The sequence below is a fragment of the Sceloporus occidentalis genome, unplaced genomic scaffold (genome assembly GCF_023333645.1).
Source record: "Sceloporus occidentalis isolate IW3139 unplaced genomic scaffold, rSceOcc1.0.p SCAF_1, whole genome shotgun sequence".
Taxonomy (NCBI): domain Eukaryota; kingdom Metazoa; phylum Chordata; class Lepidosauria; order Squamata; family Phrynosomatidae; genus Sceloporus; species Sceloporus occidentalis.
The window spans coordinates 148,299,811-148,316,048 of record NW_028316981.1 but is presented as its reverse complement, the minus strand read 5'-3'; the positions used below and the strand labels follow the sequence as shown (position 1 = coordinate 148,316,048).

The 16,238-nt window shown below is 38.6% G+C and overlaps 2 protein-coding genes across 12 annotated transcripts in view; one reads left to right on the top strand and one right to left on the bottom strand.

Moving 5' to 3' along the window:
- CEP112 (centrosomal protein 112) overlaps positions 1-16,238 on the top strand; it is a 402,980-nt gene that overhangs the window by 240,814 nt on the left and 145,928 nt on the right. The gene's annotated exons all lie outside the window — the stretch shown is intronic.
- LOC149322381 (uncharacterized) lies at positions 771-4,141 on the bottom strand. Its single transcript, XM_089508117.1, has 2 exons — positions 3,602-4,141; positions 771-838 (listed from the first exon to the last, which is right to left on the bottom strand). The coding sequence occupies exons 1-2, from the start codon at positions 4,137-4,139 to the stop codon at positions 771-773; spliced, it is 606 nt and encodes a 201-aa protein (XP_089364243.1). The 5' UTR covers positions 4,140-4,141.

Here is a 16,238-nt window from a genome sequence, read left to right as displayed (position 1 = left end):
GCTGGGTGTCATAAGCATACAGATGGTAGGAAAAACCAAAAGAGCTGATGAGTTTTCCTAATGACATGACATGTAGACCCAGCCATGTGGAATGGTTTGAGGATGGAGGAGCCTGCTAGAAAAGCAATGCCACCCCCACCCCCTGCTCTGCATTTCTGACAGAAACAGAAAGCCAAATATGAGTTCTGCAGCATGAAACAAGACTGAAATTCTCTTTTCATCTCTTATGTATTCCTAATCACCCATTCCTGCCATTTAATTCCTGGGGACTCCAGATCTTGTTTAGCTATTGTAAAGGCCATGAAGCATCGTTGATCAAAATCAACCCCTCTCATTTCCTGAATGTCCAAAACACTCTCCACTTTGGAAACCTTCTCAGGTTCTGTTGAATGGTACTCAAGCTTTTGGTTTCCCATGGAACCTCTGTGTATTGGCGTTGGCTTTAAAGGTAAGTCTCATCTTTATTATTGATGCTTAAGCCAAAGGCCATTCGCATGATAAAATATAAAATATAAAACCAATAACAGCAATTTAGAATTATAAAATATCCCCTCAAATAACATCCAGATTTAATACATAATACATAATATACTTCCAATCAGTCAAATAGAACAACATTAAAAAAAGTGGGAAAAGAGAAAAAAAAGAAAAAAAAAAGAAAAAAAAAAGAAAAAAAACACTTCAAAGTTTGGGTAAAATCATCCACCTAACAACCATTAAAAGCATTGAGAAGAGAAGTAAAAAAAAGAAAAAGGAAAATGCTTCAAAGTTTAGATAAGGTCATCCCCCTGGCAATCAACTGCGATGTCTGCCATTACCCTTGCCCGAATTTTAATTGCTGCTGAAGCAAATAGTGAAACCTTATAAGTTACCTTAGAATCGATATCAGACAAAAGATAATAAATTTTTTCAGAAATGGTATTAGACTGTAAATTGGACAAAATAGATCCCATAAATTTAGTTCTTGGACCAGTATATAGTGAGCAAGAAAACAAATAATGAGGTAAATCCTCAATTTCTGGGGCTCCACAAATACATAAACGGGAATCCTTAGGTGTATGTGAATATCTACCATCAATCATAGCTGAGGGCATTGTTTGGAAGCGGAGAGCTGTAAAAGCCTGTCTAAGCTTTAAAAATGTAAGATTCCCTAAATAAACAGCCATTTGATGGTCCAATTTATATAATCTAAACCATTTAGAAAATTTCGAGTTATTAATAGTCAGTCTATCCAGATGCATATCTTGGTTAAAGATATATTCACGAAGTTTCTCTCTTGTATTCCAACTGGAAGGATTTTCAGTTAAAGCAGGATATGTTTCAAGCAGCCTCTGGTATCTTGAGCTCCATACTTTACAGCTTGGTATATAATGAAAGCACAACTTAGGAAAAACCTTAACCATAGAGTCTTTTACAGATCTCCAATAATTAAATAAAGTAAAATGAATTCGAGCTCTAATAGAAGGAAGGCCAACCTCCGCCCGAACCAAGGCTGCAGGCGTGCCAGGTGGGAGTAGGAGTAACTTCCTAAGAAACATATTCTGGATGGCCTCCAGTTTGGCCAGTTGGGAATCATCCCACCCCCATACGGCCGCGCCATAAAGAATGTGGGTTATAACTTTGCTCTGGAATATTTTAACAGCAGGCGCTACTAAGTGGCCCCCTGCCTGATTATAGAATCTAAGGATTGCTCCAATTAATCTCACAGCTACTGCTCTACTGGCTTCTATATGGGGCTTCCAAGAAAGATTTTCTGTAAAGTGAATGCCGAGATACTTAAATTCTCTGCATTGTTCAATCTGATGACCATTAATAGAGCAACGAAAAACAGCGTGTCTTTTCCCAAAAACCATTACCTTTGTTTTCTTGTAGTTAATAACAAGCTTTTCCTTGGAACAAAAAGCCTCTAACTTGGAAAGTAACCTTCTCAAACCTATACGTGTAAGTGAGATTAAAACCATGTCATCGGCATATAACAAAATAGATATCTTTTTAGATCCAAGTGTAGGCGGGAAGAATTCTGGGCCAGAAAGTACTGGGATAATATTATTCAAAAATAAATTAAAAAGTGTTGGTGCCAAAAGGCATCCTTGTTTAACTCCTTTATTTGTGGGAATGGGATCAGTTAATGAGCCAGAAGTACCAACTCTAATCCTTGTTGTTGTATTGGTATAAAGTTCCTTAATCAGAAACAATAAGCGGTTGTCTATATTGGTATTGGCCAGTTTAAGCCATAACAAGTTTCTGTCAATTGAGTCAAAGGCTGCTGCTAGATCAATGAAGGCAACAAATAGATGTTTTGTAGGGCCTTCGATTCCTTTCTGGGCTAAATAATAAAGAGTCAAACAGTGGTCAATAGTGCTCTGGCCTTCCCTGAATCCAGCTTGTTCAGGATAAATAATCTGGTTATTAAATTCCCAATCCTCCAGTCTGTTTAATAAATATCTACTGTATAACTTAGAATCCACATCCAGCAGGCTTATAGGCCGATAGTTATTAGGATCTTGCCTATCTCCCTTCTTATATATGGGGACGACTACACTCTGCTTCCAGCCTACTGGAGTTATCCCAGTGTTATTAATTTGGGTAAATACCTTAGCTAATATTGGAGCCCACCAATCAGAAAAATTTTTGTATATTTCTGGGGGCATCATATTTTCTCCTGGGGCTTTATTCAATGCCAGAGCTGCAATCAGTTTTTTTATCTCGGATTCTGAAACTGGAGGCCATTGAGGCAGATCGGTATTTTTTAAAACAAAAGGAGAGTAATGCGCTGCATTTGTAGCTCCATAGAGCTTACTAAAGTGGCTATACCACTGTTGTGGTGTAATATGCCCCATAATAACCGGTCTAATCTTATTCATGTTAGAGGCAGTTATATCCCAAAACTGTTTCTCATTTTTTTCTGTAACCGCTTGCGCTAGTTGTTTCCATTGCGTTCTAATATATTCATCTTTTTTGTGTTTTAAAAGTGCCTTATAGGCTGATCGCATAGAGGCTAAGATTTCAGGAGAGATATTGTCGTTATTTCTAAGTGCCTGCCGAGAGCACTTCATCAGTGCTTTCCTAGCACTTTGACATTCAAAATCAAACCATCTGTTAGTTGCTACCGTGTTGGGATTAAATTGTTTGTTACTCACCAACTTGGGCCTAAGCATTTGAATGATAGTTTGGAAGGTATGTAGAATATCTGAAGTGGAATTTAAAATAGCTGATTGTAGGGATTTAAAAGTAATACTCTCCAGCATCTGATGGACTGAACTACCCAGATTAATTGACCACCGTATTCTCCGTTCCCCAATATGAATTCCATTTAAATTTAAGTTTAAATTTAAATTTTGGGGAGATGACCAGGGAGTACCAGGGAGATGAAATGACCCAGTATTAAATAATAATGACAAAGGGAAATGATCACTTTCAACACGACTAATAACTTCAAATCTACAAATATCAGGAACCAGGTTTGCAGATACTATTATATAATCTATTGTACTTGTTCCCCTGTTGGTAACATACGTATATGGACCCGATGTCCGATCATAATGGGTTCCATTAAGGCACAGCAAGCCGTGCAAAGAAAGAATTTCTATAAGTTTAGAGCCCGCTTTGTTGGTAATTATATCCTTTGAAACCCTAGGAACTGGTGCAGTATAAGCAATTGATCTTTGGTTAGTACTCTCCACCTGCCTTGAGTCATTTCCGATTCTAGCATTAAAATCTCCACAAAGTAAAAGCCTTGTAGAGGGATATTGGCTCTCTAAGGAAAATATGGTTTCAGATAAACTATCCCAAATATTATTAGGACCTACGTTCTTTGCTAAGTTAGGGGGGAAATAAACATTTATACAGATTAAAAAACCAAAATTCCTGCTCTTGATACCTAGCACCTGTATACAATGTGGGAAAGCACTAGTTATTGGTTGAATCTCTGCCTGCAAATCTACCGATATAAATATTGTAAGACCACCACTACCACGGCCTCTTGTACAACTTTTAGCTGCGGGGACAGAAAATGCTTGAAATCCATAAAGAGATGGCAAATTAGTTTCAAGGGCCCATGTCTCTTGTAAACATAGAATTTTAAAAGTTTGGAGGTAATTTGCAAAATCTGCATCATGGAACTTATTTCCCCAGCCCATGATATTCCAACTTAATAAGCTTAGTTGTCAGGCTGATGTAAAGTCCATATCATTATCAATGTTCAAGAGTTCTGTTTGAACTGGACCCTTTCGTTTGTTAGTTGCTTCATGCGGGGAGGGTACAGTATTAACTCTCTTAGGTTCCAAAGGTTGTACTGGGAATATAGTTGTAAAATCCTTTTTATTCATTGATAAGAGAGCATCAATAGAACTCATGTCTAAAGCCCTCTCTACATCGTGGGCCTCAGCGGTAGTTATTGAGTTCCACAGTGGTATGGCCAAATCCTTTGTAGTAAGCAGCATATTTTTAAGGTCGTCCACTCTGGATGTGATGTCATGTTGTTCTATATTAATTATTAAATCACTTAAATCTGTGGCCAGTTTCTCTGTGGGTTGCCTCTCTGCCGTGCTGTTGGAGATTTTAACTGAATTGGGCTTCGGTGTGGTCTTACTCGGGGTCCCTTTAGGGATTCCTTTAGAAATTGTCAGGTGGGCATTACTTTGAACTGCAGGCCCCCCATTATCATACTTATTAGGGAACAGAGGAGATATAATTTGATCCCGAAAAACCTGTGCTGGGATTATTTGGAATTTGAATAAAAAAGGTTTCATTTTCAGCAACATGAGAGGAATTGTAGATTGTTCAAAAGATAACAAGATTCGTTTATAAGTTGATGTATTAGGAAGCCATTCCACATCAAGGATATCAATGTCGTAGAAGGGCACCTGTAGAAGTTGGCTCAGCGAGGATCTAATAATTCTCTTGGATCTCCATCTACCGTTGTTTATATTGTTGTAGGCAATTTGCAACATAACTTGGTTTACCTGTAAAGTCCTACCATGGTTTCTTTCCCCCATCTCCTTAAAAGTTGCTGATAGATTGCCTCTGGGGTTATTGATAGTGGAAGTCCTCCCTTTACAGGGTATTTCTCTATTAACATAATCTAAATTCTCTTTTGCCACTAATTGCTTCTGCATAAAAGTCTCAAAGGAGTGTTTGAGAAGCTCTACCTGATTAACAATTTTCCCTAAGCGCTCATAAATTGAAATGACAGTGTGAGCTGTTAAAAGGCATTGTTTTGTCACAAAATCCGGTGGATTTAACTTGTTTTGCTTTGTGAGTTGTTCCTTCTCAGTATCTGGCAATTTCTCCCATACAGACTCATTTAGTTCCAGGGACACCCCTCCACCAATATTAGCCGGTTCATTCCCTGAAGATACTAAAAGTTCAGATAAAAGCTCATTTTCTTGCCCCAACACAAGAAAGTTGTTAGCAGTTGGAATTGAAAATTCTAAGTTTGTATTTGCCAATTTAGATGGAGTACTCGCAGTTTCCTCATTAACAAGTAAGTCATCAATTTTAAGCTGTTTGGAAGCTTTATTCTGCTTGTTTGTATCAGGGCTTGTTCTAGAACGTTTTTTATTGCCCATATCAGTAATTTCACCACACACTCGCTGCCAGGTGGGAGGGGGGATACTCCAGGGGCCTGCCTAGCCCCAAGGACGCTGCCTCTCTCACCCTCGCTGCTGCTGCTGCTGCTGCTGCTGCGCCGCCTCGCCGAGGACGCTGTTCCTGGGCCTCTTTTAAAGGGCCCTGGGCGGTGCCCTCACCTTGGTTGCTGTTGCTGGGCTGCCAGGTGGGAGGGGGGATACTCCAGGGGCCTGCCTAGCCCCAAGGACGCTGCCTCTCTCACCCTCGCTGCTGCTGCTGCTGCTGCTGCTGCGCCGCCTCGCCGAGGACGCTGTTCCTGGGCCTCTTTTAAAGGGCCCTGGGCGGTGCCCTCACCTTGGTTGCTGTTGCTGGGCTGCCAGGTGGGAGGGGGGATACTCCAGGGGCCTGCCTAGCCCCAAGGACGCTGCCTCTCTCACCCTCGCTGCTGCTGCTGCTGCTGCTGCTGCGCCGCCTCGCCGGCTTTAAAGGTATAAATAGCATCCCAAAACATAGTCTTTTTGCTGCAGTTGGGCTCCTCCCTACCCCGCTTGTGCAGTGATGCCGTCAGGCTTCAGTTTGAATCACTATTTTTTTTGTCTGTTCCCTAAACCTGCATACTCAGGCCTTGTGATTTAGGCCGCCTCTGCTTTCCGTGGACCATCTGTTTGGAATTGGTAGATATAATCCCTTATCCAACCCTCAGACGTCGCTATCCCCTTTCACTTTTGTATATTTGGTTAGCTCTGTACACTGTGTGAGAGAGTGAGTTACTGTAATATGTGTGTTCTTTTATATTTCTCCTAGTAAAAGTTCATGTAGTTCAGCATGCCTGGATCGATTGGTTATTACTGATATTGTTGATTCTTAGTTCCTACGAATGTTGCTCCTCTAACAAAGCCAAGCTAAACATAGCAATAGCAAGTAGCAAGTACATTTCTGTACCACTTACCAGTGCACTTAAATACTCCTTAAGCATGTGTAACCTAATTGGCCCCAACAAGCTGGGTATTCATTTTAGTGACCTCGGAAAGATGCCAGGCTGAGTTAACCCTGGAGCCTCTAGCAGGTATTGAACTCACAACCTTGTGGCTTGTGAGTGAGTGGCTACAGTACCAGCATTTAACTACTGTGCTAAATTAATTACATTAATTCCCCAAATTAGTTAAAAATAGATTGCAGCTGTCAGTGGAGGCTCTATAAGTCCCACACACCTTAGATAACACTGTGGATACCAAAATCCATGGATGCACAAGTCTCATTATATTCAGTGGTGTCATAAAATGGTGTCACTGATCTAAAATGGCAAGACCAAGGTTTGCTTTCTTTTTTTGGGGGGGGGGGGTAAATATTTTCAAGCTATGGATGGTTGAATTTGTGGGTGCAGAATCCATGCATATGGAGGGATGACTATATGTTGTTCTCTTTATGTTATTACAAGAGTTCTAGTAAAATAATTTCCACATAAAGCTTTGAATGTGCTTTAATATAATATTTAATCCAAATGTGCTAAATCAGATAACATTATTTACACCACTGGAAAATGGTCATACTTCTGCCAGAAAACCCACATCACTGATTCAGATATAAAAAACTGCTGTGAAATTTGGAGATTAATTGTTTGTTATCATAACCATAGCTGGCATCAAAAGTAGTGTCACTGTACAAAATTTCCAAAGTTTCATAGCAGTGCTTCTTACCCACCGGTTCCCATTTAGCAGTAGTAGTGTCTGAACACAGCCAGTAGTATTGGTAACATTATAAGAAAATCATCAGCTTTGAAAAAGTACTCAGTTTTTAAATAAAAATCCATATACATCTGAGATCTACTGCAAAAATACAGTTATTTCAAATTCTTGTGGTTGTTGTTGTTGTTGTTGTTATATTCTGCCTTTTCCCCAGATTAGGATTCAAAGAAGTTTACAATGAATTTTGCAAACCATTGTAAAAATTACACAAGTTATCAAAAGTTAAAACACAATTAAACAATCAAAAAATTAAAACTAGGTTAAAACATTGTTGGAGCAGCCCATACCCCTTCTTTTTTATTTCTCTATTTGTTTGCATACAGCTGTCCTTGTGCTCCTTCTTGGTAATAATATATACCCCAGTAATAATATGTATTAACCTATAATAATATATAATAATTATATATGTATAGTAATCATATACACTCTTTCCTCCACATTCGCTGGGGTTATGGGCACAGGACCCCTGTGAATGTGGAAAAACCATGAAATAACAAAAACACTATGTTTTTACCTGAGAGAACACCACTCTAGGAATCTCTAGGTCCTCCAGTGCAAGTCTGTGGTCAATACCTACAGATGTTGACCACAGAGTTTCACTGGAGGACCTAGATATTCTTAGAGAGAATATATTAATAAAATCTCTGAATAATCAGAGCCACAAACGTCAAAGCTTCAAATGTAGAGGGACAAATGTATAGTGATATGAACATTCCTCTGGTTTCTCTTCCTCACTGGCATATGTTTGCTAAATAGTTACTTATTCTTCCCCTTCTCCCTCAGTTAGCTGTGTCTAATACCTCAGACAACTTTTTATTTTATTTTATTTAAAGTATTTCTCTAATGCCTCCCAGCCCAGATAGTCTCCCAAAGTGGGAAACAAATAAAAAACAATTAAAACAATATAAAGATAAAACCATTTTAAACACATTAAAATACTCTTTAAAAACTCTTAGAGGGAGTCTAAAAACAAACCTAGAATCCAACACCGTACAACTAGTGAAAAATAGCAAAGGCTTGGAATGATTACTGAAGAAAGTCAAGGAAGAAAGTGTAAAGACAGGATTACAGTTGAACACTGAAAAAATAAAAATAATGTCCATAGATGATTTACAGAACTTCAAAACAGGCAATGAAGACATTTAAATAGTTCAGGATTTTCCATATCTTGGCCTAGTCATTAATCAGAAGGAAACTGCAGTCAAGAAATCAGAAGACTAGGACTTGAAAGGGAAGTTATGCAGGAACTAAACAAGGTCCTGAAGTATAAATTATATATCATAGAATATTAAAGTTCATATTGACCAGAGAAGAGGTCTGTGGATACTTTGGATTGCTAAAAGGCCCAGTAAATGGTTTCTAGAGCAAATCAAGCCTGAGATGCTACCCATAATCAAAAAGTGATTCAAATTCAATAATTAAAACTAACCATTTTTGTCTCTAAAGAAGGAGGTGTTCAGAGATAGGCATCCCCAAGTGTAGACAGGTTGGCATGGGAACAGGTGAATCATTGTGTTAGGCAGAGAATTTCTTAATCTGCAAAAGCCTTCATTGATGAAGAAACATTTTCTAGACGTTATCTATAAAATATATTTTTTGTGTTAATCTCTGAATAAAAGGACTTCCCACAGGTCCACTTCAGTATTTAGAATGCAATATAGTGATGCAAAATTTCAAAGCCATCACTTGCCTTACAGAAAAGATTTGACATTAGTAAGCAGATTAATGCAGCTAAAATTAATGGAGGACATGTGCAAGTTAGCAATGTAATACTTTATTCTTATCAGACACATTTTTTAAAAAAATCTGTCACATGTTTGCAAAGGTGAAAAAATGTAGAAATACTGGGGCAGTATAAATGTCTAAGTATTTAACCTTCTATCTGTTAGATTTGTAAGCCAAATTGTAAAGCAAAATGTATGCAACTACATTTGCCATCTTATCTTTCAACTTGTGACAGCTACACTCAGCGGTAACGGGGGAACTGATCCATACTTCATAATATGAGACAAAGCTTCAAGATGTATCAGGCTGTTAAGCCAAATCCATATTTTGAAAAACTTACCTATATGCTATATTCCATCTTCCTTTCCTCTAAACATCTTAAGCATTTTAATGAAAGATTATAGAGCTGTTGACATATTAAATAATCCTCTGCCTAACATTTTTGTTAATAAACTAGGCCATGATCCAGTAAAATTATTCCCAGTAGGGAATACCCATGGAAAAGGAGAGGTACATCTTCAAATGTGCAGTTTGTATATGGTAGCCAGCAAAAGTCTCCTCTTTCCCACTTTATGCATTTCAAGTAGGAAATGGAGGTGATTACTGTTAATTAATTTGTCATTCATTTTTTGGGTGGATGGGTGGTTAAGATTCTTGATACAGAATCTAAAGCTAACTTAATTATTTTGGCATTGGCACTTGTATGAAAAAATAGATAGTTTGTGAGCAGACATATGTATAGAATTTCATCATATTTAGAGCCCAAAAGAATGATACTATTCCAGCCAGACTCCACCAAGAGCAGACCAGCAATCAGCCTCACCTCTTGACTAATTTCTCCACCATCCATCTGTAGATAGTAGCAAGTCCCTTACCCCTCTCCAGAAGGGAATGTATCTGTTTAAGACGATGCAAGGTATCTTTTTTGCTTCTGAAAATAATGTGTATACAAAAATATGAATAGATCAAGTGCTGTTTACACATTATATACCAGATCTTTCAAGGTGTGTAACCCATGTAGACTAGGTGACCTCACCTCATCAGGATCTGAATCAAGATTCACCTTCCTCTTTTGAGCTTCATCTGTTTCAAGTTTGCTAACTGCACTGCAGCTTGTTTTTGCCTCTGGACATTAGTTCAGAACCAATGCTGCTGCTTCCAGATCAAATGAATATGAAAATCTCCTTGAGAAAACCCATAAAGAAACTCAAGTGATAATAGTGACATAGTGGAACCTTGCAGCGTTTTATGAAAAATTCTGGGGATGCCCAATAACATGCTTAGGAACCATCTCTTGAAGTAGGAACAGAAGTACTGAAAGGCAGGTCCTCAGCTAACTACTGTATATACTCATGTATAAGTCTAGAAATTTAGGTTTAAAAATCGACCCAAAAAACCTGATTCGACTTATCCACGGGTCAATGTAAGTACTGTATTTTAATGCATATATATAGGTGAAAGGCAAGAGTTTAATTTGCCCTTGAAGCACTGACCCCCTTCTACTCTCTCATCCATCCAGCCTTTAGTATATGCACTAATAGTTATGCCTGCTGGAATTGTTTAAGTTCTTTGGAATTGTTTTCCTTTACTTCATCTCTTACATCCTTCATTATATGTGCCTAAGTTTTACACTTGAGTTATCCATGAGTCATATCAAAATCCATAATTTGGCCACAAAACCTGCCCTCGACATATATATGAGGTCGATTTATAGTTGCGTATATACAGTAAATCACATGGGCAATACAGAAGGAGCTGCTGATTGCTGCAAATGTGTTGAGAAGAATTAATTTCTGAAAACTTCCAAAGCTATTTCAGTTCCTTTGCCATCCTAAGAAGCAACTGAAGTGGGCCTCGTACTTCAGTACCTTGAACAAATATCGGGAGTTGAACAACCACAATATGTTCAGGTATATTGTTCTAAGACTGGAAATTGAAGAATGGCTGTAAATTATCACCATGATTTATCTGAAGGACAGAATACAGTTGGCCCTCCACATTCATTGAGATTCAGGGCACACGACCATGCAAAAAGTGGAAAAGCCTTTCCATCCTGAGAAAGTGGGAAAACTGAATATCCATAGCACCCATTTCCTCAGCCGGATTCTCTTGAGGATGGCAAGGGGAGATGAGGGGTGCTTCCATGGTCCCAGGCAGTTCACTCACTGTCCCTGCCTTTTCCTTTGCCCTTCCCTCGCTGTGTTTTTTTCTGTGCCTGCTAACCTTCCCTGCCTCTTCCTTTGCCCACCTGCTCTCCTTCGTTGCCTCTTGCTCTGTTCCCACTACCCTTCCTATCTCTTCTTCAGGCAGGTATCTGATTTTACTGATAGCCACTACAGCCCAGTGGATCTTCAAAGTTCTGCTTCTAAGAGTTGCCATAGTGGCTCACACCAGAATGAAATTTAGCACAGAAAGCTACACAAGATATGGGACACACAGGTGAAAATTAAGGAGTGCCTCCTTTGGCAAAAAAGAAAAGAAAAAAGAAATAGAAGTATTTTTTGCCTGTACAAGGCACTCTTTAGATTCAAGCTATTAGTATTAATTTTGCATTAATTTAAGTCACCTGTTCTGTAAGATTGTCTGCCTTACTAGTTCACTTTTAATACAATTTTGTGTTGCTTTTTTACAAAGCTGTATGAATGTTGGAAGTAGGTGTGAGAATATGGGATCACAGGCACATTCTTGTCAGTGTAAGCTGTTCTCACTCCATGTCTGGACTTTAAAGTGATAATCTTCTAGCAATAATAGCCATTTATCTTCATCCGTTTTACATTTCCTCATTGAAATGATCATCTGTTACTAGATTAATGTTCCATTTTGGCTTTATGCTGTAATGATTTTACAAAAGAAATTATAAATGGTATGTGGTAGATTTTAATTATATATAAAGAAATGCTATATGTGTTTAGTGCATATAGAATACTTAAAAAATAAAGCCTAGGAAAAACCTTCAGAAAGTGTATGTTAACAATGTTTGTGCATCTAAAATACTTGACCTGTCTATTGTACATTTATATGTAAATCAGGTGTTTCTGGCATAAATACATTTTGACATTAATTAACCAGGCACAGATTCTTAAAAAAGAAGCAGCTGTGCACAAGAGTTTTCAGAGATTTCCATGCCTTCAAGTCAGCCACAGCTCATGGTGACATTGTGGATGAGATATCTCCAAGTTCCCCTATCCTCCGCTGCTCTGCTTAGGTCCTGCAGGCTCAGGCTCAGGGCTTCTCTACTCATCTGACATGCAGTCTTCCTCTCTTTCTGCTTTCCTCTACCTTTCCTAGTGTTAGTATATTTTCTAATGAGTCGTATCTTCTCTATCTTATTTCTTGCCTGCAGTCTTCATTCCAATCAATGTTTAACTCTAGAAATGGAATTTTTTTAAAACTATTTCGATTTCCTCATTATCTAGGTTGAATTTATCTAGATCCTCTGTGATCATTATTTTTGTTTTCTTTATGTTCAACATTAAGCCTACTTTTGTACTTTCTTCTTTGAATTTCCTAAGTAATTGTTCCAAGTCTATGACATTTTCCACTATATACTTGGGCAAAAAAGCTAGCATATTTTTCTCATTGTTTGGATTACTTCTTTCATAGTACCCGGGAGATATCAAGAGTCTCCGACCAATAGGGCTGCACACCTGTTGCTATGAAGCTGTTAGCCATGCCTTCCTTCTGTATCATTACAAGTCCATTACCTATCCCTGTAATGGCACCTCAGTAGGTAGCACCCTGACATTCATTTTAGCAAGGCAAAATTATCTAAGTATTGGATGTTGTTTTGCTGTGACAGTGCAAGTCACTGTTTGTGCTATTACAACTAAACAGTTTCACAAGATCCATTCAACATTACTGCTGTGTATTATTTCTTATACCTCCACTCTGCAGACCTAAATCTTCAAAGAGTTGTGGCAGTTCACACACCACAAGTATGTCTAAGGCTTCTGTTTGGTTGACAAGTTTGAAGGCCGCAATCGAAGTGTCAAAGATTGTGGTAGAAAGCTAAACATAATTTATTCAGATTCTACAGAATATAAATGTTGCCAAGAAGACATTTGGGAACGAAGTACTTAGAGGAGAGATCATAAAGTGACAATTGACACTGTAGGCTACTGAGAATATGTTTTTGAAAGCAATCTTGTTACTGAGGGAGGGGATCCTTTCCAAATAGTAGCTGTAGAATCTGAATACTAATGGGTAATTACATTTCAGCTGTATGTAGTAAGCCTGTTTCTCCTTTTGGCAACACAAAATCTTGATAGTATTTAAGATTTAAGAATCAATTCTAAAGTGTTTCTCCATATCTCTTTGGATGGCAACAGCATATGTGTGGATGTAATTTAGTTATAAAACTAGGATTTACAGTATGAAAATGTAACTGCAGGTTGAAAACACACTTGTGGGCCCTTGTGAATTTCATTGTATTTGCTTTGTTATTAAGCACATTCCCATGCATTAGATATTCAGTAAAAATATTCTTGTTCAAGAGCTCTGTGTGCATAAAAATGAGGCAATTTATAAAGAAGAACATTTAATATTATAAAAGGCAAATATTTGAGTAAAAAAATTCAGGAAAACCCTACCAGAAATCATTCAATCAGTAAAAGAAGAATAGAATAGCAATCCTTGTGTGTATCACGTTATCTTTATTCACTTTGTTCTCTTCTACAGCTCAGACAAGCTGTTATCTTCTAAAGGAGCTGAACATATAATAGACAAAAGTTAGAAATAATTAGACAATATGGTATGCAAAGCATAGTTGAATTTATAGATCTTATGAAAAAAGCATATTTAGCCATTTAAAACTCAAGTGAAGCAGAGCCGGGGGGCGGGGGGGGGGGGGATGATTGTCCAAACCAGGAAATTCATTTATTTGCTGGTGGAGAATTGGCAACATGGATGGTTCAGATTCCAGGACTGAATGAGTAAAAACAAGAGCAAATCTGTGTGTTTAAAACAAGAACTGTGCCTATCAAGTACCAACAGCATGCTGACATTCTAATATTAAAGACCAAAAAGGAGTTGCCAAATTAAATCCAATGCTCAGTTTGAGCATCCTTAGGTATGCTTTTAGAGTAGTAAAAATGTCTAGTTTGCGTCAGTCTTCTAGGACTCTATGCACTACAGTTTTTCCTTAGCCATGGTGAGGTACCTGTTGCCATGTGGTGTTTCTTTTACTTCTCTGTAAAAGAATCATTGATTTTGTTATTAAAGTTTTAATTCTGTACTTTTACAGGAATGACTGGGGAAACGGGGAGGGAGGGGAATCAAACACATAATGTTCAAGCATAACTTGAGAAAGTTACTTTTGGGGACTACAATAACCACTATCCATGCTAACATTTTGACAGTATTTTCACAGTAGATAGTATCTTAACATTTGTTGTTGTTGTGTGCCTTGAAGCAGTTTCTGACTTAAGGCACCCTATCATGGGGTTTTCTTGGTAAGATTGTTTCCAAGATGGTTTCCCTTTGCCTTCTTTTGAGGCTGAGAGGAGTAACTTGCCCAAGGTGGGCTTCCATGGCTGAGTTGGGATTTGAATCCTCATCTTCAGAGTACAGTAGAGCCTTGCCTTACACGGAGGATCTGTTCTGCTCACCACCACCCCGTGTAAGGCAAATCCCGCGTAAGCGCGAGTCACATTCAGTATAATGGGGCTCGTGGCATGCGTGCGCGATGTGCATGTGCGTCATTCATTTCATGGCAACACAGCTTCCACGTGAACAGAAAGTCGTGTATGGTGTGCCCACGTATGGAGCGGGCGCACTGTAGTAGTCAGTATTACCTCATAGAGGTACAGTATTAGTAGTCAGTAGTACTTCATAGAGGTACAAAATCGCTTTACAAGCTACCTCAGCAGGTGGCTATACTTAACAACATTCAGTTAAAGACTCCTAGGTGACCAGTTTTCTGTGTTTGTAATAAGTATTTTTGCAATTAGCTGGACCAAGTAGTTCAAAAACTAGGCCAGACAATAGTTGAGAAACTAACAGCATTTATAGGGTCCTGGGTGAGATATAAAAAATAGCACTTTTTCACCAGTGTACCATTACCTATATAATTATCTAGCAAAACCCAGATTCTGGTTGTCACATTGGAACGGGGGTGGAAATCCACCCTGAATTTTTTGCTCACAAATGCAGAACTTTCATTAGAAGCTCTTTTTCTCAAGAAATTTGAGGCTTAAAAGTTATAAGGTAGTGAAAGGAAGGACACTGGTTACCCTTTCTTCAGTTCAGTAACAATGAAGCAATGTCAAACTAGAATTCCAAGTCTTATCATTCTTTATTAAAGCTAGCATTGATGCTGTGACCAGATGGTCTCCACATGCACTTCTGACTCCATGATGAAATGGTGGCTATCATGCCTTTCCTCCTCCTCCCCTGCCCCCATATTCTGTCATCTTCAAAGATGTCTATTCCTAGAAGACCTGAGTCTATAGGTGATCAAACTCTGGGTTATTTCTGGAAATAGCCAGCTTTCCTTGGATGGTGGAAGAAGCAGCTTCAGAACTGATTGATCCTGTCATGGTTGATACCAAGAGAAGAGGCAGGTCTTAATAATAATAATAATAATAATAATAATAATAATAATGATGATGATGATCACAGTGGTGTACAGTAAAAATTGTAATACAATACAAAATACAAGGTGACAGTTAAAGGAGGGAGAAGTCTCGTCCTTCATGCAGTCCCTGATGTTGCTGGTTCTGCCTGATCGCTCCCTCTGAGGCCAAGATGACAGTTGAGGAGGGAGGGGCCTCTTCCTTCAGGCAGTCCCCGATGTTGCTGGGTCTTGCCTCTGTGGTGGACACAGTGATTGGAAATTGTAGCAATAATATGTTTCATGTAACTGTTTTGTCTGCCTTATTTAAACAGTTGTGAATTCTGGTGCTTAAGCACAGATTGCTCTGATGGAAGAAGGACCTAGCAGAATAAACTAGGTCTCTCTCTCTCTCTCAATCTCTCTCTCTCTCTCTCTCTCTCACACACACACACACACATCTTTGAGGCATTGGTAACACAGGAAAACAAAAATGTTGAAGACTGTATGGATTCACACATACACACCATTATTGATGATTTGGTTATATTAAGAGTATTCCACCTAAGTGAAAATGTTGGTTGCCAGTGAGAAATGGCTTGGGAGTGGCCAGGACAGCAAAAAGGTCAGAAAAGGTTCTACTCAAT

Bases quoted from the DNA above. Each gene is read 5' to 3' on its own strand.
- LOC149322381 (XM_089508117.1), bottom strand. From the start codon at position 4,139: ATGGGCTGGGGAAATAAGTTCCATGATGCAGATTTTGCAAATTACCTC. The intron at 839-3,601 runs GCTCTAAACTTA...TTGCTTCAGCAG, and splicing joins TATAATTACCAACAAAGCGG to CAATTAAAATTCGGGCAAGG.